At 44.7% G+C, this 25893-nt stretch overlaps 1 protein-coding gene across 1 annotated transcript in view; it reads right to left on the reverse strand.

The window, feature by feature from the left end:
- Window positions 1-828: 828 nt before the first annotated feature.
- Window positions 829-25893, reverse strand: part of Pkn (serine/threonine-protein kinase N) — a 96551-nt gene continuing 71486 nt past the window's right edge. The window contains exons 14-21 of the mRNA XM_089580683.1: window positions 22448-22517; window positions 21674-21853; window positions 19175-19326; window positions 13967-14186; window positions 12121-12228; window positions 8024-8104; window positions 7519-7578; window positions 829-4516 (exon numbers count right to left, since the gene is read on the reverse strand). Of these exons, the coding sequence (XP_089436809.1) occupies window positions 4373-4516; window positions 7519-7578; window positions 8024-8104; window positions 12121-12228; window positions 13967-14186; window positions 19175-19326; window positions 21674-21853; window positions 22448-22517 (1015 nt within the window). The 3' untranslated portion in view covers window positions 829-4372. The remainder of the gene's footprint in view (window positions 4517-7518; window positions 7579-8023; window positions 8105-12120; window positions 12229-13966; window positions 14187-19174; window positions 19327-21673; window positions 21854-22447; window positions 22518-25893) is intronic.

The raw sequence follows: 25893 nt of genomic DNA on the forward strand, positions 1-25893 counted from the left end.
GGAGGGATTAGTTGGCATGGAGGAAAAAATTTTTCCCTTCCTCCAAGTTGGGGCTGGGGCGAGTCCAGGGTGGCCTCCAGTGGGGAAGACTACTTGAGCTCACGTGATGAGGGCCAGTTGGGTACACACAACAGACAGAAATGTATCCAAAAATGCATCTAATTCTTGCGGGCTGTTTCAGTTCGGTATTTTTCAAAGTGAGAAGTTGCCCCCCATCTCGACACTGGCAGGCAAACCTCCTTGGTGGTAGCTCTGCATTCTTTGCGGCCTCCCCGATGCACGTCTGAAACGGCGCGCACGCTCTGCAGAATTCTTTCAAGCCAGATTCATGTGCAGATTACCGATTGTGCTGCTAACTTTGGCGGCACCTGTTTTCCTTGGATTCCGCTTCGCTTGTTTGGCTTCTCTGCTGCACGGCGGCCATTGCTTACGCCTTCGTGCGCCCGCCCTGCTCTCCGCGCTACTGCTATCAGGCGGTACCCCTGCGGATCTTCCAACATCGCCCGGCACAATGCACACACAGGCCAGGGAATTTTACGGATTTGTATCATCCCCAAATTCGTACCAACCGTGTTCGCATTATCGAGATCTAAATGACCACCATTATTTGTAGGGCAGTGCAAGCCACGGAGAATACAAAACTTGTATGCACTGTTTCCCGCCGTTACTCAAAGAAAAGCAGTCAAAGGCAATAAACAGATGCATATTACTGCTTCCACTACATTGCAGCATTAGTATTTTTGGAACTTGGTATTTTTAGTAGTATTTTAGTAGTATTTTTGGAATATTTGCCAACCTCTCTATCACTTAGTGAAATGCTCGTCCATATCATCAGTCCAATTAATTTATTTAGTAACAGTACATTCAAACATATATACAGTACACCTACCCATCCTGTAATAAAACGGAAGACCTGTAATCAACATAGTCAAGAACAACTTTGTTATCTTGACTAATACACATTGCAATGTTCTTGAAACATCTGTACAACCAACCTCGCCTTGAACGAAAAAATCACAAGGCTCCACAAAACGAAGAATAACTGCAAAACACTTCTAAAAGCACAGCAATAAAAACTGGCCAACTTGAATGCTGTTGATATCATGTAAAAACAGTTGGCACCCATGAAATCTTTCGTGCAAGATGTGCATCACCTGGTTTCCAAAATGGATAAAAAAAATGTCGGAGAAGGCTCCCAGTATAAAACTTCGAGATGTCTGGCAAAAAATGCATCTGTTCTCGAGTTGCATTTGCAGTTATCTGGAATTTGACTTGATTGAACAATGGGTAGCTTTCCAGCCCTCTGCCACACAAAACAAGGCCTTGGCAGGAAGGAGAAGTTACATGTTAGGCAAAAGTCTCGCGCACAGACACAAACATGAACTGAACCTCTCAGAGGGCACAGCAGCATGGTGCACATATTTTCTCCTGTATTCTTTGGTGACAATTGACATCACTAATAAAAACTGATGCCAAGTGTTTTGTAAAATATACAACAAATTTAGCTTTATAAGTACAAAGGAAAATGCACATTACATGAATGGCTTTCTTTACATTATGTACAGCCAGCCATGTGCAATCATAACAATTTCAATGGTGCCAGCCTTTACGTGCACATATGTCCCAGTATATGCAAATGTCTTGCTTTGAGATCTTTAAATAACTATGATGCAATTCTAAAATTACCAGTAGCAAAAGCAAGGCAAAATATGACAAAAGCCACTGCTGCTGCACCCCCCTTGAACAGGCAGCTGTTGGGAAGCTAGGTAAGCAATATGACATCAAAAAGTGTATAACGTTAAGCTCAAAAATACATCAAAATGAACTAGAAGTTAGAATAAAATTGCAAAACACAAAAGTTTGACTCTACGCTGAAAGATGCACCAGCAAAATGAGCTATCTACTGATCCAACACAGAGAGAAAGTTAATGCTACACGGTTGTCTTGGCATTCATGGAGCTTTTCTTTGCCCCAATAAGCATTGAACCACATTCTGTCAAAATGCGTAAAAGAAAAAAGTTATAAAACAAGCCACCATGGCATAGCAAGAGCTAACCATTCCAAACTAATTTAACACATTAATGTTACCTATTAGCTGACGACTTGAAGCATATGGGCTCTAACAATAATAATAAAAAAAAACTTCAAGTGCATGTGAGAAAGGAAAGGGATGATATACAACACACAAGACAGAGGCAGAAGAAAAGCTTCAGCAGATTTGGGCAAAGCCGCTATCATAAATACGAGTGCAACAGCAAGAAAGAGAGGCAATATTCTGTGCCCTGTGCCCACAAAAACACCAGTTAATGATCCTGAGACAAGACAGCAATGCTACAAAGAGGAAAAACAAAGGCAGCGCACTGTGCTCTCTGTGCTGATGCAGCGTGTGCACCACTTCAACAGCTAGCTGATGCACTGCCTATCATGAGTATTTCAGGTGCATGTCTAGCAGAAATGACTTGTAGCAGTGCCAAGGTTTGAGCAGGAAGCAGAGGTGCTTTCACTACAGAGTCTCCAACTACCCACATTTCTGCAGTTGTCACGTTATAGAACAAAAAAACACGAATCACTCAGCTTCAGCACAAAGAGCAGCATGCCTCTCACTGCAAACACAGCTGCTGGGAGTACTGAAGCAGAATTAAGTTAATAAAGGCCTGTGACATAGGCTCAAGTAACAGGCGTAAATGCCCTCTTCGCGTATAACATTAACATTCCTTCCCTTTTCATTTTGCTTGAGCACGGTTGTTTCCAAAGCACTTTTAAAAGGCACACATCAAAGGTGTTGGCTATGGTTACAAGCCTGGCCCCATTCATTTTGTTTCACAGCAATGAGCAAGCAGGAAGATCATTCACTCCCTGTTATAGGCTACCAGTTTGTACTCAATGTGCAAAGAAAAGAAAAGGCACAAAAATTCGTGTTCCTTCGTTTCCCTAGGTAATACCCATATCATAAGAGCATGAGAGAATACCCTTTTCCAGCAAGTTGCTAGCACGTGAGAAGCAACAGATTTTTGAGATTCCATCGATGCTGCCCCAACCTCCCAACTCAGCCCCCCCCCCCCCCTCCCTAACACCTCCATTTAATAGAAGACAGGATAAAGAACACCCGTTCAGTGTAGAATCCTGACAAGTGCCACAAATTCACCCTGCAGCGAACTACTATCCGAACAAGACTTCACTAGCCCATTAATGTAACAGGCTAAACTCCACATAGCAGAGACCACCAAATACCAGGAGAGCTGGCTGGCTTTGCAAGAAGCCCAAGCAAAGTAATGCTTCAAATAAGGGCTGAAGTTGCCTGCTTTGGAAACATCACAAATTGCCAATGCGAAGCATTCTTACGGCTTGGCTTTGAGGAAAAATCTTTCAGTTTAAATAAGCACACAAGTGGCCTGCACGCAACAGCTCACAAGGGCTGCATGAAACTGCTATGAAAGCAACCAGGAAGTCTTGATGCTTATGGCTTTTTTTTTTTTTGTGGATATACATGCATATGTGTATGTGTGACCTGTAGTGCAATGCACAGCATAGACATAGACAACAAAAACAAGACCAGCAACACAATAGCAGACTGACAGTTATTACACCTAGAATCAAAAACACAGCAAGGGCATGACACACGAGATCATGAAGGTGCAACGAATATCAAAGTAGGGCCAAGTACTGTCACAACACACCAGTGAGTGCAGCTGTGCAAGCTAGGGACTTGCATCTTAGTGTTAAGCAAAATGACCAGGAACTTCCGTGCAAAAACGACAGAACAAATCCCATAGCTCTGTTCTGCAAGCTGTATTTGCTGCGAAGAAAAGGGGGCAATAGCAGCATTCCACTCAGTCCGCTGCTGAGCAGATCAAGCTAGCCTTTCCAACCACCTCATACACCATCAAGAAGCAGTGAAGAACACCACACTCAAAATCACTTTCATTTTTTTTCTCCCCCAGACATATGCGTTAGGTCTCTCTCACTTAGCTGCCCTACACTGTGACTCTGCAAAACAATCAAAGAAAAATGCCACACACTGCGCCTGCACGACAATCAAAGAATGCCACATGCTATGCCTGTCTAGCACATCACTTGACGTTTTGCTCTAACACATTGGCAGGCAACACGATCGCGAACAATGCAAAGCGGTAATGCCACACAGCGTCAATCGGAACCAAACTCTACATCTGTCCAATTAAAAAGGTTCTGCTTAAGAAAATTTTGATAAGTATCGCACTGCTCTCATGAGACCCACATTCCCTTTTCTTCATCTTGAAGTGCTCCACACTTGTTTCCTGGTGTACAAGAACCATGTGCTTCTAGGATTTGCCATGACCACAGAAGATACAACAGAAGGGAAAGACTTCTAGGTAGAGGCATCTAGAACTCTTCAGCACCAGTTGCTGGTGTAAGTAAAATCCTTGAAGTGTGCCTGCTCCTCCTGAGTAAGAGGGCGGGGATCCTTCGGTGCTGTTAAGACTGGCTGCTCACAAGTGAACTCGTCATCAAAGTTGCTGACATCTTCAGGGCTTTTCTGCAAAAATAAAAGAAAAAGAACATGCCAACTCAGCAAAGTGAAACCAAGGTTGAGAAACCATACCACTGCTAGCCCCATAGGAGGCCTGATGTTTTCATAAATGCAGTGCACTGCAAGTAAGCCCAATGATCTTCACATGACCAAGCCGTTACACTTAGGTGCACTGCTGCATAAAATAAGGTCACAAATGACTGCCACAACAAAACTGTCCTGACTTTACTGAAATAATACGCAAGGCCTACGACTGCTTTGTGACAAGTTTTTCTAAGCAAAATACAACATGCTCAATTTGGCTATAATAACAGGCACTATTTTTTAGACGAAACATAATTTAACCTTGAAGAAGCGTAGCTTGTTTGGCCAGTTGGTGCATGGTGAGTAGAAAACCAGCAGAAAGGACGCATTCACAAGGAGGAGAAGTACACAGGACAACGCTGGAAACACACAGTTGTGTTTCCAGCGTTGTTTCCAGCGTTGTCCTGTGTACTTCTCCTCCTTGTGAATGCGCCCTTTCTGCTGGTTTTCTACTCATAATATTTAACCTTTTCCCTGGAAACTCTGTTGAAGCAAAGATGACAGACTACTTCCGGTCTGTTTTTAGCTAGTCAGTGCATCCATGTACAGCTGGCCAACTCTTTAGCTAGCGTGCGCGACAGCTGCTGTTTCTGTGCTCCTGCACTTTGTGACGACACAAATGCGGAAAGTTTAACATTAAGCATGGGCTTAGTGAGCCTGTGCTTAGATTTGATATTCTCGCAAGTTTGCTCCGTCATAAGCTGCAGGAGCACAGAAAACACGGCCATCACGCATGCCAGAAAGATTTGGCCAGCTGTACTGTATCCAAAAATTGCAGCTTTTTTTTATCTCATACAACACACAACAAAAATGAGCCACCACAGTGGCTCGGTGTTATGGTGCTTGGCTGCTAACCCAAAAGATGTGGGTTTGATTCCGGCCAAAGCGGTCGCATTTCAATGAAGGCGAAATGCTAGAGGCTCGTGTGCTGTGCGATGTCAGTGCATGTTAAAGAACCCCAGGAGGTTGACCTTTCCGGAGTCCTCCATTGTGGTGTCCCTCACAGCTCTAGTTGTTTTGGGATGTTAAACCCCATAAACCATTAGCACATACAAAAATGCAAACTTCCTACTGCCATTACTCAACTAAACAAGCATGAGAAAAAAGTTGCACTTTCCATAATACCGTATATACTCGCGTAATGACCCCCCCCCCACTTTTCGCCTCGAAAAATGAGTTGTTTTTGTTTTCTCGCATAAAAGCTGTGTGCCGATCTTCAGGGCCATACTGGAGCATGCTCACATTATCCCGGCGCGATTGGCCGGCACTGCTGACAATAACAAAGTTGACAGATCGCAACGTGATGCAGCCAGCTTCTTTTAATGTGAGATACGCCGGCGGGGTAGCCCTTCACTACGGCTCTTCTTCCCTTCGCTCACAGCGCAGCTCGGGTGACCTCCTAGCGAGAGTGGCAATCGCCGCATCTTTCCTTTACCATAAGCGCATGATTATTATTGTCTAATGAGAGAGAAATGCCGGAGACACGAGCGCAGGTGATGCGGAAACGAAACTTGGCAACCACGCGCTTTTGCCGAGGATGATGATGACCTCAAATGATCTGGTTGCTAAGCGCCATCTGTCAAACGCAAAACAAAACCTTGCTCATAGCGCCCTTTGTGCGCAGCGGCAGCAAAACAAAGTAAAGACAACGCATTTGGACGTCAGCCACCCTCCATATTGCTGGAGTTGCGGGTGACTGGTCTGTGTGCTTTGACTTGTGCTTGTGGTGATAGGTCGTTACGCCAGCTACACGAGGTAAAAGTCGTGGAGCGTGTCTTGGAGTACGGCAACCGCGCGACTCTTCAATGTTGACCTGGAGCGTGTGCGCTACTGGCGTAAACAAGAGGACGAACTGAGGGCTACCAGAAAAGATTGGCGCGCATTTCGAGGGCCCAAACAAGGGAAGTTCCCTCACGTGGAGGAAGAAGTACTGAACTACGTGAAGAGGCTGCGCAACGAAGGATGTGCTATATCTCATGAGCTCAATCAGAACCACGCGCGGGCCACTGCAAGGAGTCGCGGCATTTCTGTTCTCAAATTTAAAGCCAGCAGTGGTTGGACAACTCGTTTTATGCGTTGGAACGAGCTATGCCTGAGAAGGCATACGACGCTATGTCAGCGGCTGCCGGCAGACTGTGAGGACAAAGTGCGCGACTTTCATTGCTTTGTGATACGTATCCGGGAGGAGAAGTTCCTGCTCTCACAGATTGGGAATGCCAACCAAATGGCGATAAACTTTGATATGCCACAGAACAGCACTGTGGACCTGAAAGGTGCAAAAAGCGTGCACGTGAGGACAACGGGCGCCGAGAAACAGCGGTGCACCGTAATGCTAGCTGTAACGGCAGATGGCAGAAAACTGCCACCGTTCGTTATATTTAAGAGGAAAACTCTTCCAAAAGGCACCTTTCCGGCTGGGATTCATATTCGTGCCCAAGAGAAAGGGTGGATGTCGGATGTTTCTCCCAGTCCCCTCAGTCTGCATTAATGAAGCATAACAAGTATCTATACACATGCTGCCAAGAAAAGGTCCTTTTATGGAATGCATAGTGATGTATCACCCACGCCCAGAGGCTGGATTTGCAACTTGCAAATAAAGAATGCCTTCAGCATAAAATGTGTGAGCAATATCGCAGCTTCTGCCCAAGAAGAAGATGCCTTTTAAACTTGGCTCACAACTGCATGTGAATAAACGAGCACTAAGAGCAACTTCGCTGCTTTCCACCCCCCCCCCCATGGAAATGCGACCACCATAGCCAGAATCGAAACCATGTCTTTCCAGTCAGCAGCCAAGCACCATAACCACTGAGCCACCACAGCGGCTAGGATTTTACTCTAGCCTATAAGACCAAGACCTCAAGTTTCATTTAGCACTTGAAATAATTAACCCGATCAGAGAGAAAAAAAAACAACATCCTGCTTACCACAGTGGGCACAAATGGGGGTTTCAGTTTCTTCGCAAGAAGGTGCTCCCAGTTGATGTTCTAAAAGAAATAAAGAAGCAATAAAGAAAACCAAACTAGCTAAAAGCTACTCAGGAAATGAAACTCCAATCAGATCAGCAGTAGTCTGTAAAGCACAGTATAGGCTGGGCTCAAACATTTGCATTGTGGGTGGTTGCCAACAGACCAGATAGGCAGTTTCAAATGATTGCAAACGAGATGCACGAGAGATAGCTGCTTTTAAGGGGTGACGTTCTTGTTTGATGCCACACAGAAGAAAAAGAAAAGAAGAAAAAGTAACGACAGCAACTAACCTAATGAGTACTAAATTTTGGGTTTGCCAATATAAGCCTAAAACCTTAATCACAATCAACAGGCACACCTATGCGGAGATAGCTAAGTGGAGATAGGTAGACTAGCTTTGAACATTAAAAGCTTCAATGCAAGACAAAAGCAAAGCAAGAGATGTGTGAAAGCATCAACTTACTCTGAAAAAAGCTTGCTTCTTGACATCTTCAGCATCTTTCTCACTTGTGCCCAACCGCCTTTCAGGGTTTTTCCTCAGCAACTGTAGGCCAACAACAGAGAGTTTTTGAGGTTTCATTCCACTGCCATTCCCTTCAAATTGGTGGCAACGCGTCCTTTTCAGTAAGAACGTCAAGAGTTTGAACTGATTGGCAGGAACATTTTTTGAGAAGAAGTTTTCTGCTCCCGGCCAAATGCATAGCCATATAGAGAGCCAGAATTTTCCCAGGGAACAATAAATAAATGTTGTGCTGTGCTCCTTTAAGTTGGCTTTCCTACGATGGATGTATGCATGCCAAGCACAGCTTAACCACCTCTTTTTTATGGGGAAACTAAGCAAACCCCAAAATCAACGCCCACTGACAACTTTGCGGTAGCATGCCGTTCCCCACTTCGACCGAGCAAGGACATGAAAGTCAGTACCGGCACCGTTTGCATTTCCCTCCACAATATGGCATCACTAGAGTACCGTATCTAGACAATTGTAAGTTGGCCAATTTTTTTTTTATTTGGAAATCCGAAGCTGGGGGGTCAACTTGTAATCGAAACCTAAGCATGACACCACCAATCATCGCAAGACAAACGAGATATCAGGAACATGTGGTTGCAATTATATGTTTGCTCTACAGCCCTACCCAGTAGCATTCGGCTACTCTGTGCACTTGTTCGGAAGAACTTTCAATATTTTTTTTGTTTTAAATTTTTTGCTGCACACTCAGTGCCCAAGGGAGTGTCAATAGTTGATGGAAGGGATGCTTTCCTAATCGCGGCGCACCGCCACTAGAAACAGCAAACCTTTCGGGGAATGTGGCCCGCTGATGTAAGAGCTGATGGCCGCTTGAGCATAGTTTCTCTTTGGGTCTGTTTGACACATCTGACTTGACCGCCGGCCACGTTTTACCAGTTTCTACTGTCGTTCTTCATCAATCGTCATTAGTGCTCTCGGTTCAGTAAGCGTTTGGTGCTCGTTCACGGCTACATTCAAGATGGCTTTCATCCTTTGCGCTGAAGAAACAAACTGCGATGTTTCGGGACAGGCGATTCAGGTGCAGCGGCTGCAGCAAAGTAAAATTTTCAGCTGTTCCACGCAATCTCATAGTGCGGTTGTTTGCGAAGGGTGGGATTTTGTGGGACAATGTGCTGTGGTTGGTTGTGAAGTGCGAGATTTCGCTAGACGACAATGTTAGAACGTCATGCTGGGGAACCGCACGAGCGATGATGACAGCAGCATTAGTGAAGGCTGGTTCACATGCAACTGAATGAATCGAGCGGTTAAGTGGCACATCACGGTGAAAAATTTCCAACTAATTGGAACCTCGTCGCTCTTGCCATTCGAGCTGCTGCGACGGCTCTAAGCAGGTTTTTGTGCAGTGATGGTAGGAATCGTGAGCGTTTTCGCTTGCATGTGAAACAGGCTCGAGGACGATGGCGCAAGTGTGGACGAGTAGTACAGTGACAAACACATTTTCGTTGTGGAATGTGCATATCAGCATGCCCTTTTTTTCCCCTGACATGCGACATGGGGAGGTCACCTTACAAGCGTGTAAATACGGCTAGTCCTTGCATGCTGCAGGCCTGTTTCGCTTCTGTTTTCATTACACAGACTGAAAATGGGCCCAGTCAGCATGTCTGATGCCCGTCCACATATACATATTAAGGAACATATGATTGAAGGGTTCTCAGAAAAATTAGGTTTTCCGCTAGTGTTGCGCCTAGTGCCGATGCAGGATTGCACGCGGCACCCGAGAATTTTGTTCTCGTGAAAATACGGACTCAAGGCAAAAGCTTGGCACAAATTACTCGTATTTTGTCATACTGTAGCAGCATGCAGCAAGCTTTGCCTTGTGGCGCAGTCTGCCACAATTGGCGCAGCAATCACATCACCGCAATAAGGGTAAAATAAAATTATCATCCTGCCTATCACAGAACCTGAGTGAGGTTTTGAAGTTGCCGGTCCAAAAACAAGAATACAAACTTTTCTTCCCGTTTCTTATGCGGTATTCGCAAGGGGGACATCAGCGCGGATGGATGCACTGAGAAGATGTGCGAGTCACCGATCAGCCAAAGTCCACCCCTGCTCTTGGACTCACTTTTCACATGGGCAGCAGGGAGCTGTGGAGGCAGAGGGGGAAGGGCCGAAAAGGAAAAAAGGGGAAAAAAACGCAAGGGGGAGGGGGGGGGGGGGGGGACTACAAATGAGCGAAAGGAAGAGAGCTATGAGAGAAAAGAAACCCAAAGAGGGGAAACAGACAAAGAAGCAGCAGGGTGCACCCTATGCAGGCCGCTGAAGGCGAAGTGTGGCCACATCTACCGGAGAGACGGGGGCTGAATGTACGGCCAAACGATGTGCAGTTGCCCTCACTTAGAGATTCCATCGCCCGTGTGAATACCGCTTAAAGTAGAAACTTCAAAACCTCGTAACTCAACTTCGACGATAGCAAGATGATAATTTTACCCTTACTGCATTGCCTGGTGTCAAAAAAAGCCAAAGGCATGCATTTCAACAGGTTTCCTGCAGCAAAATTTCTTAAATGCTCTCGTCAAAAAACTTGCACAACATAATACACAAGTGCACAAGGACTTGTTTTATATGAAATTAAATGACATAATTAAAATCGGCACACAAAAATACATGTTCCCTGAAGTATTCAGAACTGTGAATTCAATAATAAATTTTTCTAAGACTAGCTCCCCCACTTAAAGCAAAACTTGATGCAGATGAAATACGACACAGTGAATGTCTTACACACAATCCATTTCTAACAGAAAATTTGTCATGAAGGGAAGGGCTCTGACAAGTGTCAATGTATTCCTTGCCACGAAAGGGGCAGGCTAGGGATGAATATGGTTTATGGTTTATGGGGTTTAACGTCCCAAAGCGACTAAGGCTATGAGAGACGCCGTATTGGAGGGCTCCGGAAATTTCGACCACCTGGGGTTCTTTAACGTGCACTGACATCGCACAGTACACGGGCCTCTAGAATTTCTGGTTTGGTTGGTTTATGGGGTTTATCGTCCCAAAGCAACTAAGGCTATGAGAGACGCCGTAGTGGAGGGCTCCGGAAATTTCGACCACCTGGGGTTCTTTAACGTGCACTGACATCGCACAGTACACGGGCCTCGAATTTCTCCTCCAAAGAAATTCAGCCGCCGCGGCCGGGATCGAACCCGCGTCTTTCGGGACAGCAGCCGAGCACCATAGCCACTGAGCCACCGCGGCGGCTCTAGAATTTCTCCTCCAAAAAAAAAAAAAAAAAAAAAAAAAAAAAAAAAAAAAAAAAAAAAAAATTCCAGCCGCCGCGGCCAGGATTGAACCCACGTCTTTTGGGTCAGCAGCCGAGCACCATAACCACTGAGCCACCGCAGCGGTGCTAGGGATGAATAGGCAATTTGGCTAGGGAGAAACTGATGATTTGTACTCATTTTACTCAGAGGGTAAATTTGCAAGTAAATTCCTGAATAAACAGCTAGTAAACTAGCCCAATGCTTGAGTACTCATGCTTTTTTTTTTTCAGCGTCCAAACCACTAAAGTTGCTTCTCCATAAAAACAAACACTACGCCATGTTGCATTAGAGTATTCATCTGCATAGGAGCTAAAAGCTAACATTTTGCTCTCAAACTAATTTGCAATAATTAGACATATTCCAGTATTCCCAACTACAGTCCCAATGCAAGTATTGAAGCCATGAGCAAAGCTTAAATTCACCCTCAGTTACATCCTGCTAGTGAATGCTTTCTGTATTTCCTAAAATATGCTTTTGCAACATCCACTTAACAAAGAAATGATATCCACCCTACTGCTCTGCTTGTGTTGATCACTTCCACTTGGCCTTGACGGCACTAATAAAATAAAATATGCTAAGGTCCCACTGATGACTTTGGAGCGTCCACAACTTGCTGCCATGTCAAGTGCATTGTGCAGCGAGTGACATTAACAATGAGTGGCATTCATATGATGCTACATCTGACAATTTAATATAGCATCAATGCAACACACCTTGTAACAAGGTAATATAATTAAGTGGATTAAAATGAAACATTAAAGGAACCTCGCTCACCCGCCGCATGATAGCAACAGCCTCTATGGAAAGGAAGCGCGGATACCGAACCTCGTCGTGCACAATGCTGTCGAACACTTCTTCTTCATCATCACCAGGAAAAGGACTCTGGAAAAGATGTGCGCACATTTCAGACACCAAGCATCAACCAAACAGAAAGCAACCTTAGTTTTCAGAAAAACTCTGAGGTGAGATTTTCACAAAATATTGTCACATATCATATATTATACACCATGCAGTTAGGGTTACTTTTTGTGAACATTCAAAACGGCATTTGAAGAGTCCATAACTGAACAAAATTTACCCGGTTGATTGACAGAATTATAATTTCTTGTGGAAAAAAAAAGTATATTTTCAAAGTTCCAGCTAGAGTAGCCCCATAAATATGCACAACTATGACACCTGTTTTGCCTTTGCACACCTTGGAACTGGTGTGGAGTTCTGAAACGGTAAAATTGCTCATCTTAAGTCCAAACGACTAATCCAAGAGTACAGAAGGGCAGCACACAGTGTATTCATTTCACAAGGCAATAGGGCAAATACCATACTTGCGCATCCGACCCAATCGCACAATGAACCCACCCTCCACTTTTGTTGCCAAGAATTTACCTTTTTTTTTTTAAATGTTAGCTTTAACAGCATGTTCCTCAATTTCGTCTCATCTGCAATGCAGACCTTGGAATCGCACTGATAAGATCATGGGGTGTTTATCTTATGATGAGAGCTCCTGCCGGGGTGGCACACTCGGTAAACTTGGCAGAGTGCCCAGATGCCATGCGCCTGGGCACTCCCCACTGCGCAACGTTCGGACGCTGTATGGCGCGTCGCTGGCATTTTAAAAAAACACAAGAGCATTAAGGAGCTCATGAGGAAAAGCAGTCGTTGGTGTCGCCACAGTCTAAGGATGCCTGGCTGCTGCGGGTCTGTCGCGTCACTCTTTGTGCTGACCTTGGGCAGCTGCTCATTGCTGCTCCGTCAATGCGCAGAACCGGCACCACCTATACACCTTTCCAACCTGGGCGCTGCCATATTGTTTCCGGCGGCGGAACCGGTTTCTAGCAGTCCAGAGAGGAGGCGTTTCGCCGCTTCCACCGTGCTAGCGCGAGGTGCCCACTGCAGTCCAGGGAACAATATGGCAGCGCCCAGGGAGCCCTTTTTGGAAAGGTCTATACTCCCCTCCCCGCGCACGGCTGCTGATAGGAAGCGACGACCCCGATAATGCTATCGCGTTCTGCTCTTAAAGGCGAAGCTTGAACATCCTCCAAGTTTTCTTACTTTTTCTTCAAGAAGGCATCTCTCAGTTCCAGCACAAATATGCGTTTGCACTACAAATTTAGGGAGTGGTGAAAAACTGTCATTGCCATGCAGTTTTTCACTTTAATAAACAGTTTCAGAAAATGTTTTGTAGCCATTCGACTTTCTGACCTTCGGATGATTCGGACCTTCTTTTCATACCGTGAGGTTGTTACTCTATTACAAAACCAACACATTATTCATAACTTTTTTTGACCACACTTGATTAAACAACAAGTAACTAAAATTAGGTGTCTGTAGTTCTTTAACATGGGCACGGCTGCTAGACAGTGCCCACTGTGATGCTAAATAAGCATGGCTTTCTTTCTAGCCTTTCATGACTACTTAGGATAGGAAATATGCAGCATGTCATACATGATGTGCTATGTGGTAAGAGGTTAACCAACAACGACGCACACACAATGAAACCCAGTCATCCTGTGCAACAGTGTACTTTTCTGCATTACACGTTGACAGTAGCCCTTTTCAAGTCTTGTCCTTTGCCGTGTAAGAAGCATATTAGCTGTCAGCCATGCAAGAGGTTGAGCCTTACCTCACCCACAAGCATCTCAAAGACCAGAACACCCAGGCCCCACCAGTCGACGGCTCGAGTGTATGAAGTTTCCGTCAGGACCTCTGGTGCCAAAAACTCAGGTGTGCCACAGAAAGTGCCTGTCCTATCTCCATAGCCCATTCCTTCTTTGCACAAGCCAAAGTCTGCAAGCTTCACGTAGCCCTCAGCATCCAGCAGAAGGTTGTCGAGTTTGAGATCCCTGTAAGAAAAGGCAACAAAACCATGCTTCAGCTTTTAAGCCACATGACTGTGGCGACTGAAGTACCATTACAATCAGGCAAAATGACAAGAGGCAGCTGTTTTGTGAAGGAAATCCAAAATTACTATAGTCAAAACTCGATTTAACGAAAGTCCCGATTTAATGAAGATATCCTAATTCCCCCTCAGACGCCCATAGCGAACGGTTCAATGCTTTGACTAACCCGAAATAACGAAACCCATTCCGTGATCAGTCGCTCGCACACACCTGAACACATGAACCTTTTTTCGAGAAATAAAGGTGAAAAAGTGTTAATTTTTGGTCTATTTTGTAGAGAGCACCCCAAAATTTATTGACTGCGAGTCAGCAGTAACAGCACGGAGCACCTTCGTCCCGTTTTTTTCAAACTGCGCGGCGCAAAACGAGAGTTGTAATGTTGAGTCGAGTTCACCAAAAGGTGCCAGCGAAAAAAAGTTTCATGCCACATTTCATATATGGCGCTGTTGCAGTTCAGAGTTTTTTTTTTTTTTTGTGCTCTGTGTTCGCTCGCCGTCGTCGTTGTGCGGATATTTCCCCGTGCTTTTGAGCGCATGTCTTTGTCAAGCTCAGCTTGCTAGGCCTCCAGTCAGTCTAGCCTTGCTATCGTGAACGCGGATGTGGTGTGTGCGAGCAAGCGCGCCGCTAACCCTCCTGACTAGCAGATGGAGCCCTGCAAGAAACGGAAAAGGCTTGCTCTGGACGAGAAAGTGGACATAATTCGTGCTGTGACAAGTGGACAGAAGAAATGTGACGTGGCTGCAGCACATGGCATTCCAGCGAGTACTCTCTCTACAATATTGAAAGGGAAAGATGACATCCTCCGCGCCACTGCGTCGGGGAATCTCTTGCCCAAAAAAACGTTGACTACTCCCCAAGGCAAAATGGAAGAGGCCCTCTTCGCATGGTTTATGGATTTGCGGGTGAAGAATATTCCTGTGAGTGGAGACCTGCTCCAACAAAAAGCTTGCTCTTTCATCTGCTTGCTGGGCGACAACAAATTCAAGGCAAGTCCCGGCTGGCTGTCTCGCTTCAAAGAACGACATGGCATCGTCGGGAAAGTGCTCAGCGGTGAAGCGAGACGCGTAAGCATGGCTGTAGTCGGCGACTGGCAGTCTGAAAACGTGCCCGACATTCTGGGAAAATATGCCCCCAGCGACGTCTACAACACCGATGAGAGCGGTCTCTTCTACCAAATGCTGCATATAAAAACACTCGCCCTGAAGGAGCAGGCGCGGAAAGAGTCATCGGAAAGAGTGCGAGGCCGCGATGTTTCAAAGGCACCAAAAAGCTTCCTGTGAAGTACGTTGCCAAATCAAAGGCTTGGATATCGCGTGCCATTTTCGCTACATGGCTCAAGGAATTTTACAGCGATATGTGTCGCCAGAAAAAGAAAGTGTACTTGTTACTAGATAACTGCACGGCCCACTACGAGGCAGAGGTCGAGCTGACCAGCGTGGAGCTTCGCTACTTCCCCCCAAACGCAACGTCCGTGGTTCAGCCCTTGGATCAAGGAATAATTAATAGCGTTAAGTGCGCATACAAGCATCGAGTCGTCAACAGAGTTCTCCTCAACCTGGAGCTGAAGCGCGAGACGAAAATAGATATTTTTATGGCGGTTGAGATGGTGGCGGCGGCTTGGAGAGCATTGAAGCCGTCGATAATTGTCAACTGCTTCAGGACTGCCGGTTTCGGTACACTAGGCCCTGAAATTGCCGAAGCTGGTCCGGACTGCACGAGCGCCATGCACGAGGATGAAGATGCCTGGGAACACCTTCGCTCAGTGGATGAAGTGCCCATAGGCATAAGTTTCTCCGACTACGTGAACGCCGACGCAAACGCAGTCACAACAGAAGTTTTGACTGATGCCAATATATTGCGGCTTGTAGGAAGCGTGGAGGGAGTGGCGGCTGAAGATGCTGACAACGACCCTGTAGGTGCCAAAGCTCCCGTGCCGACACCGGGTGAGGTGATGGATGCTCTCGATCTGCTACGGCATTTTGCCGGAGCACACAAGGGGACGGAAGATACGCTGAACGCACTTCAGACCGACGAGAAATCGGTGCGGCCGTTGCTCACAAAGCGTACGCAGGCAAAGATCGCAGACTTCTTTGCTGGAAAATAAATTTGTAGTCCCCTCGGGCCTTTCTTGTTGAGTAACAATTTTTGTTGTTTCATACGCGCTAGCGGTGCCGGTCGTTTCCGCAGTCCGCAGTTTCATTTTGGGAGCATTTACGCTTCACAAATATGATGCCGCGGTAGCTTTCTGGATGCCGCCATACCATACAATCGAATGTACCGAATTATGCGCCCAAGAAATGCCTCACTCAATTTAACAAAGTTCCAGATTTAACGAAATAATTCAACGAAATAATTCACGACTCCCCTCAACTTCGTTAAATCGAGTTTTAACTGTATTAAAAAACACAACTAACAACTACAATACTTTCTGCATGGGTGCAGCAGACAGTAACAGAGTTCCCTAGAACTGGTTAGATTTGGTTTATGCGGTTTTATGTCCCAAAGCGACTCAGGCTATGGGGGATGCCGTAGTGGAGGATGCCGGATAATTTCGACCACCTGGGGTTTTTTAACATGCACTGACATCGCACAGTACACGGGCCTCTAGAATTTCACCTCCCAACAAAATTCCACCACCGAAGCCGGGATCCAACCCGCGTCTTTCGGGTCTGCAGCCAAGCACCATAACCACGAGCCATCGTGGCGACAGTTCATGAGAGCTAATACAAAATGAATTTTGCAGGGGTGAACCCCAGCACATGTGCCCTGGAGCAGCCCCAACAGCAGCTAAGACCCTTTCTTGGAGCAGGCAAAACTTGGCTTTGCAGCAGGTTTGGAGCAGTATGAACAATGGTCTGGTGCAATTTGGCAAGAGCCAATGCCTTTTCTTGAACCTGCCTATACCTGTGGTGTCACTAACAAACAGTGAGCCTAGCAAATTCAACTTGTGAAAAAAAAAAAAAAAAAAAAATTCAGGGGACACTTTGACAATCTAAAGCGCGCGTGGCAAAAGCCTTTCCACGAAACTCTGGCGGCTGCTACTGTTGATGCATCTGTGAATTAAAGACGCAGCATTATGTTTGTGCGCATGCGCAGTAGGCCACCAACGAGATGACGGCCATAGGCACACACGAGGCAGCTATAGGGAGACTTGGATTGGCTAGTCATGACTAATTAGCCATGACCCATGACCAACTAGTCATGACTGGTTAATGACTAGTTAAGACTTTCACTTCAGATGTAATGGACAGACGGACAGTCATGGCCGCGAGTATGAGCCATTAAAGGCTTTCGTCTTAAAGCAACAAAACAGCTTGGCAGTTATGAGCTACCTCTTAATATAATAGACCTCTGTTAAGGTATGAGGTCACATTTTAAAAAACTTATTTCATCAAAATACCCATTTATTCTTCAATGAATTGCAACAACAACTGGTTTTAATTAACAATTTTCCAAAATTGTAACCACCTGCGCACTTTGTGGAACTGAAACTAAGTTTTCCAGCTAAATTATTCCAAATTTTTGCAGCAATTATTTTTTCTTTCAATTCTTCAATTTTTCAGTTTAGACTAAACATAATTGTTTTTAACATTATGTCTATTTTTGTTCGTATTTATTAATGCATGACATCTGGTCCATATGACAGTGTATGTAATTTCAACAATGGCAACAAAAGGTCAGTTGATATCCTAAAGCACAAAGGTATCAAACCTGGTCTGCATGCATTAAAAGCTTGTCCAACAGACAAACAATAGTGTATCTGGAAACCCTACTGTAAGTCTACTGATGGCACATAAAAAACATGAGAAAAAAAGCGAGCTGCCACACGATCAAAAGCAAGTAAAAGCAAGACTAAGGTGGAGCTGAGCTACAAATATAGTGGATTTTAACTCTCCTGGACATTCCTTTAAGCACTTGCAGTTATTCCCTAACTTAAAGGTGCATTAAAAAGGATTCTGAGCTCATTTTTTTTACCACGGGAACACGATCTACATGCTTAGAGAATTCTTAGATACTTTGAATTATTGTCCTGTGCGGCTGATTTCCATATTAAATCGGATGAAATACCCCAGCTCCCGCCATTTTTTTTAAACTGACCTCCGAGAGTAGGAGGAGTCAACCAATGCGTGGAGTGCCTTTCAGCCAGTCACGTGAAGGCTTCGCTTTCACTAGTATTATTTTGTTCTTTAGGTTTTGGAGAATAAACAGTTTCAGCTGCAGACAACATAATCGCAAATTAGGCCCACGGAAATAATACGCCTGGACTCTGCTTTCACAGATCACTACTTAAAAAAAAAGGAGGGGGGGGGGAGTTAGGACATTAATTCGAAGTTTCTAAGAATGCTGAAAGAGTAAGAGTTCCCATGGTAAAAAGACAAGCTCAGAATTCTCTTTGGTGCACCTTTAGGTTATTTTTTCTCGAAGCTTACTTTTTTGCCATTCCTAAAAGCAAACATGCCAAATTTTATTTCTGTAAAAGATTTTGTAATGAAACTTAGTAAATCTATTTCATGTATATCAACCTCTGCAATAAACCGCAGTAAGCAAAATAGTAAAATAATTTTTGTTAGTGCTGCTTTTTCTCAAAATGCAAGAACGTCAACCGCTCCCTCCAAACACTTCCCTCTTCCTGCATCCCCAATTTATGCCCAGTGACCCGCAGTTAAAAGCCACACTGCCACTCGCCCACAGTCACTCCCGATGAAGGAACAGAGTGGGTTTAGACTCTGTTCTGAAACGCCGTGTTATAGTAAATTGGTTGGCATTCCTTTCTCACTTAAATTAAATTTACTGCGAAACTCAATAAATCTAACCCAGCGAAATTCTAATGCAACAGTACGCAACTGAAGATTTTCATCTCACGATTTCACAACTCTGCCCACTGAAAGCTCTGTAAAAATGCTGTCTGTTCAAAACAAAATTTGTCTTGCCTGTAGATGATGCGGTTCTCATGAAGAAACTGCAATCCCAGAACAACACAGGCAGCATAAAAAGCAGCCCTCGGCTCTGGAAAAATGTCAGTGTGGATGTGCATCATCAGGTCCCCACCACAAGCGTATTCCATCACGAAGCACACATGATTCTGCAAACAAAAAAGAAAAATAATTAATACATGCGACATTCACCACCTAGTGCAGCAAGCTACGAAAACCAGAAATAAATCTGCTTTGCAACAGGTACAAATATACGTTAGTATATCCTAAAAAATGAGTTTCTCACTGCAGGCCATCAAAAAGTTGCATCTCAGTTCAATCAGACTGACAGGCCTGGCACGTAACCCTGTAACAGCAGACCTCCAAAGCTTGGATCTGCCAAGTCCCCGGAATCATGAGGCTCGTGCTCCTCGTCGTCATTGCAGTCAGCGGCTTCACTCGCGACCGAGTTCGCAATGATCTTGGAGACGTGGATCCGGAAACGGTCGATCCAGGCATTTGACACCACAAAGTTAGTGATGCCCAGTCTGTCGGCTATGTCCATCGCCTTCTCGCACGAAATGCTGTCGTCGAAGTTAATACCAGCAGCGCGAGCTTGTTTAAACCAGCTAAGAAGAGCCTTGTTGAGGTTTCCATACTTGGCGCCATGAGCCTGTTTAGCTTTTGGGCTGAAGAGTGCGGCATTCCCTTCTATCTCGGCACGCCTCAAGATGGTGCTCTTTAGCGTCGAGGGTGGCAGACCAAGGTCTTTGGCAATGTCAACTCTTTTCCACGCCGCCTACCTGTCGACTACGTTTAGTACGTCCAGCTTTTCCTAAGGGGAAGTGCCTACCGCCTGCGCGATACCATCAAAGCATGACAAAGATTGCGGTTACAAGTTCGACGTTCACGGGGCGGATGGCCATCTAGTGGCGGCCTCTCCAACTCCTGTGCGGCTTCTTACAGCCAGTTAAGTAGCCAGGCCTGGCCAAGACTCGTCACAAGTCATAATGGCGGCTGGCGCGCATTACCCGGGCGGGTTCGGGGTGCCAGGTTGTGACGTATCACGCGGGAACGTTCTCACAGCTACAGCGTAACAGCGGGGTTCCCAATACATTGGATCCTATGGAAGCTATACCGGGACCGGTTGAAAACAACGTAACAGACGCAGCAACAGACGTAGGGAAAACGCAGCAGTGAGGAACGTAATAGGGGCTCTACTGTAATCATGCAGCCAAAGGCACAGATTGCAGAAGATGGATCAAGAAGCATAGACGGATGCTAACTGCCATGCTCCAGTCCTATTATTTATGCAGTAAACAAGTGTTCCCCTAGCATTCTCGAGTTAACCACTTCACTATTCTGGTATAATCACATGAAAATGCTAATGATACAGCAGTCACAACAATGCAAAAACTTTCAAACCTAAGAAGCTTCACCTTGCAAGCTGCCTGTAGCTGTTTGATTATTTAGTACACAATGCCCACTATACTGCCAACATACCTGTCAAGACACTGCACAAATGCCTGGCTGCGTAAGTAGAATTAAACCCAAATATAATGAAATTTTCGTTACGTACAGGTATTCATTATATCCAGTTTTCGAGTGAAAAATCGAAAGGACTGCGCATAACGGAAGCCAAAATGAATAAGAAGAAATGACCTAGCAAACGTTAACAGCACACGCCCGTTGCTTGCTGTCATAAACAATGGAGAGGCATTTCGTGATCATAGTGATAATGGGAGTGCAGCAGCAGTCACCATCATCTTCACCGCGGATCACATGACGCCACTATACGTGGGGTGGGGGAAGCACCAGCCCCTTTCTGCGTGCTCGTGTATAAAAGAAGTCTTATGGTCTGCCCATCCACAATTGCCCTCGAAAACGGACTCTTCCACCTCGCGTTGCTGGCACACTCGCCACTTCCACTCCTGCCATGCGGCGCCTGAATCGCGTGAGCAACGAAGTGGTGGCGATGGACATGCACCACTCGTTCCATGCCTTCTTTGCTACATCCTGTTGTTTTACGCAGCTTTCGAACATGAAATGCCGCGATGTCACTTGGTGCGATGCTAAAAAAAAAAGCTGCAGAGAGACGCCGATTGCGTTGGAGCACGGCATTTTTTGTCACCTACATTCACCCGTTACAACTGTAAACACTTGTCTCATGCCAGTCGTGTCTTATCGCTGTGAAACTTTCATGTGATTCAGCCGAATTTCAAGTTAATGAATAATCGGCATGGCGAGTTCATGCAAGGTTGACTACCGTGACACGTTTGTTACATGGAGTTCGCAAAGACACACACTCCAATTGGGGTGTCGGCGCGCAATTAATAAACTTCGTAATGTTGAGAAATTCGTTACATGGAGATTGGTTACATTCAGGTTTAACACAGGTTGGAGTGCAAAAGAAAACAATGAACAGATGTACAACTGCACAAATGCAGTGGTACATGCCAATGCAGCACTGCTTGCAAAAGTGCATCTCATTATTATTCCCCTCTAGCACCTACTCACCGTAGTTTGGAAGCAAGCAAAAAGGTTGACAAGGAAAGGGTGTTGGACCGAGTTTGCCACTTCAAAGATGCGCTTTTCTGCCATAAGGCTTTCTAGCTCATCTCGGGCCACAATGTCCCCCTTCTTCAAAGCCTTAATAGCGAAGTACTGGCCAGAAGTCTTGTGCTTGCTCAGGATCACCTGCATGCCCAAAGTAAAGTTAAAAACCTCTCTCTAGACACACTACCAAAAGAACTCTAACAACTGGTTTCTGCAATACACGGAAGAAACTTAACCCCTACATCTTGTAAATAATTCAGACATAAAAAGTGGCAATGCACAAGTGTGTGCAATTATTCATGACTTTCACACTTCAACATCTTTACAGCAGCAATTGTACCATCAACAGCAGTTGTAAAGCACAGCAGTTGCAAAATTAGCCTTCAAACTACTTGCTCGCTTTGACAGGAAGATGCCTGAACCACATGCAAGGTGCTGCAACAAGATAAGTAAACTAAAATTAGGTGCAGACCACTCTACATTTCTGTATCATGAAACGGTTGAATGGCCATCAAGGTAATGACCACACAAGATCTTTCTAGTTTAAAGCCTACTCAAATCATAACGGGTTTCCTCATCAGACTTTCTTCTCAGTGGTACTTAAAACACACTGATTACTAGGCTCCCTTAATAGTTACACAAATAATTTGGTAATACCTTGATTGAAACTTTATACAGCATCGAAGTGATCAGAGCAATGCTTCAATTTAAAATAATACAAAGGACTCCTATCACCTTTCCAAAGTGTCCTCGTCCAAGCACACTGATGAATTCAAAGTGGTCAAGGGTTAGAGATCCTTGTGCACTGAAAAAAGAAAGGAAAGTACCAAAAGCAGGGTGGTTCAGTAAGATTCCCAAAATGTCACCCATATTCAAACAGCCTACTCTCATTTGAAAGATCCTTTTTAGTGTATTTATCAGATGCATTGTAATTTTATGCAGTGATTTCAATTTCCGGTTATAGCACAAAGTGCCAGGCCAAGCACAGTAACACTCTGCTCTAATAAATCTGCTTCTGAGGCATAAAAATCAAGCCAACAGTAAATAAATAAATCAAAAATAGATTAACCAATGTCTCCATAAACTCCGTTTTGCAAGCTCAGCCACTGAAAAGGAGTGATGGCAAACAAGTTCCTGGGAGTTTATTTTTAAAGAATTTCAAACTCACAAGCTGGAATCTAGTGGGCGGAAAATATTAAAGGCAATTTTTTCAGCAATAAAGGAGTCTTCTGCAGCCGGACAAACATGTCATTAAAACTTCCTATTTAAAATCGCTAAAAACAGACTGTGATGCAAAAGCTAGATTGAAGCAGCTCATTTTTCCCGAGCTTGGGAACCAACATGTGGCCTTTTCCGTATTCAAAAGACAAATTATTTGTGAGGATAAAATCTGATTATTTAGCCCCCAGAGCCACAGCGTATGCTTCCTCAAAAAGGGGAGTGAGCATTAAAATCCCCAACTACCAGATATGGCTCTGGCAGTTCATCGATTAGGTCTTTTATATCTTGTTAATGCGGGAAGGTATGCACGAGTTTTGTTTTAAGTTTGATTTTTTGAGCAGGGGCGCTCCTTTAGAAGCAAACTATAGAAAGAAGTAACATACCGTACAAACACGTGTAAGGGCCGCAATTGTTTTTTATAAGTAAAAACACACCAATCAGGGAATGAGCGAAATTTATTCTACATTTAATCATCACTCGCGGAGTATTTCGACTCTGAGCTGGTGCTGTGCTCTGGTGCACGATCATTCCAAAAGAAGCCGCGCAGCATGTCTGCTGTTAACGCGTAGCCGTCGTTCCGCACTTCCATCCCATACCAGAGGAGCTCTTCTTCCAGTTCGGGAAACTTGCACGGCTTGCCTCGGAAAGTGCGCTTTTTGCAGCTTGTGTTTCTCAATGCATCCTTCTGGTTGCACCATCATCGGACGCACTTCTCGGCCCCGTCGAATTTCCTGCCCACCGCACGCTTGCCATGTTCGAGAGCCAACTCACAGCCGTGTAGCTATTAAGGTGCTTGCCCATCATGCTAAAACTGCAACACTCGGTGGCAGCATGCGGAAGCCACAACCACCACAACTACTATGGTGAACGCGCTAACACGCCACGAAAGGCTGGAGCTGGCGATACTGATGCCAATGTGGATAGCGGGAGGTCGTGGCGGAGAAAAAAGTTGACGATGATGATGATGACCGCGGCCTCGGGCGCCATCCATGGACGGCACTTGGAAGCTCCTGTGGGCTTGCGTGGCCTCCGCAATCAAGCATATCGTTGCTTGCAGCCGGAGCTGATTGCGGAGGCCACGGCGCGTGCATTTAGAAGGCTATTCCCGCCTGGGCCATGGAAAGTTCGGGTGCAGCCATTACATGAATTTATCAGCATTACATGAATTTATCATTTTTTTTTAACATTTCCATCGAGAAGACGGGGTGCAGCCCATACACAGATGCGGCTCTTACACGCATTCATACGATAACGCAATACTAAAACTGTACTTAAGAAGTCATCAACGTAAATAGTCAGCTGTGAAAGCAAAATATGAAAAGCAATTAAAGTCCAATTTTAAGGGGGGACCCTGGTCTTTGAAAAAAAATTTTTATTAATGAAGTCACAGTTATGAAATTTCCAGGCCACATGTGGTTTTGTGCGCTGATTCTGGATATGTCATTTAATTTCGTGTAAAACAATTCCTTGAGCACTTGTGCAATTTTTATGCAAGTATTTTGGGAAAAGTTTTGCAGAACATTTGCTGCAGGAAACTCGCTGAAATGCATGCCATTGGGTTCTCTTGACACCAAGGAATGCAATAAGGGTAAAATTATCATCCTGGCTATCATAGAACTTGAGTTATAGAGTTTTGAAGTTGTCGCTTCAGAAATGAGAAGAAAAGTGTGTATTCCTGTTTGTGAAGTGGCAGCTTCAGTACCCTGTAACTCAAGTTCTATGATAGCCAGGATGATAATTTTACCCTTATTGCATTCTTTGGTGTCAAGAGAGCCCAATGGCATGCATTTCAGCGAGTTTCCTGCAGCAAATTTTCTTATATGACCTCTCCAAAAGACTTGCATAAAAATTGCATAAGTGCTCAAGGAATTGTTTTACACAAAATTAAATGTCATATCTAAAATCAGCACACAAAAATACATGTGGCCTGAAAATTTCATTACTATATCTAGATTAATAAAAAAATTTTTTCAAGACCAGGGTCCCCCCTTAAACCAACAACAGCAAGGCACAAGTGTAGGTGGCCTAGTATGATGGCAAATTAGCCAGAATTTTTTTTTCTTTTTGAATAATCAGCTCATGCTTCTTTGCACAGTCATTTCCTGAGCACTCTGTGTGGCCTATATAGGTCTGTCCATGTCAGCAGGACTGAGCAGACCACTGCAATGCCAAATCGCGTTAATTCTTGGCTCTGAAGCGACGTACACAATGGTTTTCTTTTGGTGCAAACATAACACCTAAGCAATGGCCTACACTTAATGGTGCCAATCAAATGAACTCAGTTGGAAGCTTGTACCCCTGCCATCCGAGCTCTTTGAAATTTCTTCTGCAGTGTGTTTGCATGTACAGTGCTTTTCATGCAGCAACCAACCCAACCAGTTTTAGTAAAGTAGTTGCAAAAGCATTTTTATCATGCCCCAGGCTTTGTTTTCTCCCTTAAGGTGGGATGAGGCTGTTTTGTTGGAAAAAATCAATTAGATACTGCCCCCTTTCTTCATGGTCACATCTAGCGGTTTTATTTGGATTTATCTCACCCCACTTAGTTTTCGATTTTTAGGTTTGGCAATCTTCTGACAGAGCATATTTTGTGCTTTCAGAAAATATTCTGCACTTGGTTCTGACATCAGAAATGTTTTGTTGTTTTTTTTTCATCCTTTTTTGCATTCACATTAAGTGGAGAGGTGTGAGCTTTCAGATGCATGCACCTTTTTCCAAGGAACTATTAAGGGGGGAGCCTGGTCTTCCTGGTAAAAGAAAATTTTATTAATGGAGTCACAGTTAAGAAATCTTACGGAATATGTATTTTTGTGTGCCGATTCTAAATATGTCATAGAATTTCATGTAAAACAATTCCTTAAGCACTTATGTAATTTTTATGCATGTATTTTGGGAAGAGCTTTGAAAAAATTTATTGCACGAAACTTGCTGAAATGTATGCCACTGGGTTCTCTTGACACCAA

Source organism: Amblyomma mixtum, chromosome 3, assembly GCF_055824585.1.
Source record: "Amblyomma mixtum isolate Tamu chromosome 3, ASM5582458v1, whole genome shotgun sequence".
In the NCBI taxonomy this organism is placed as follows: domain Eukaryota; kingdom Metazoa; phylum Arthropoda; class Arachnida; order Ixodida; family Ixodidae; genus Amblyomma; species Amblyomma mixtum.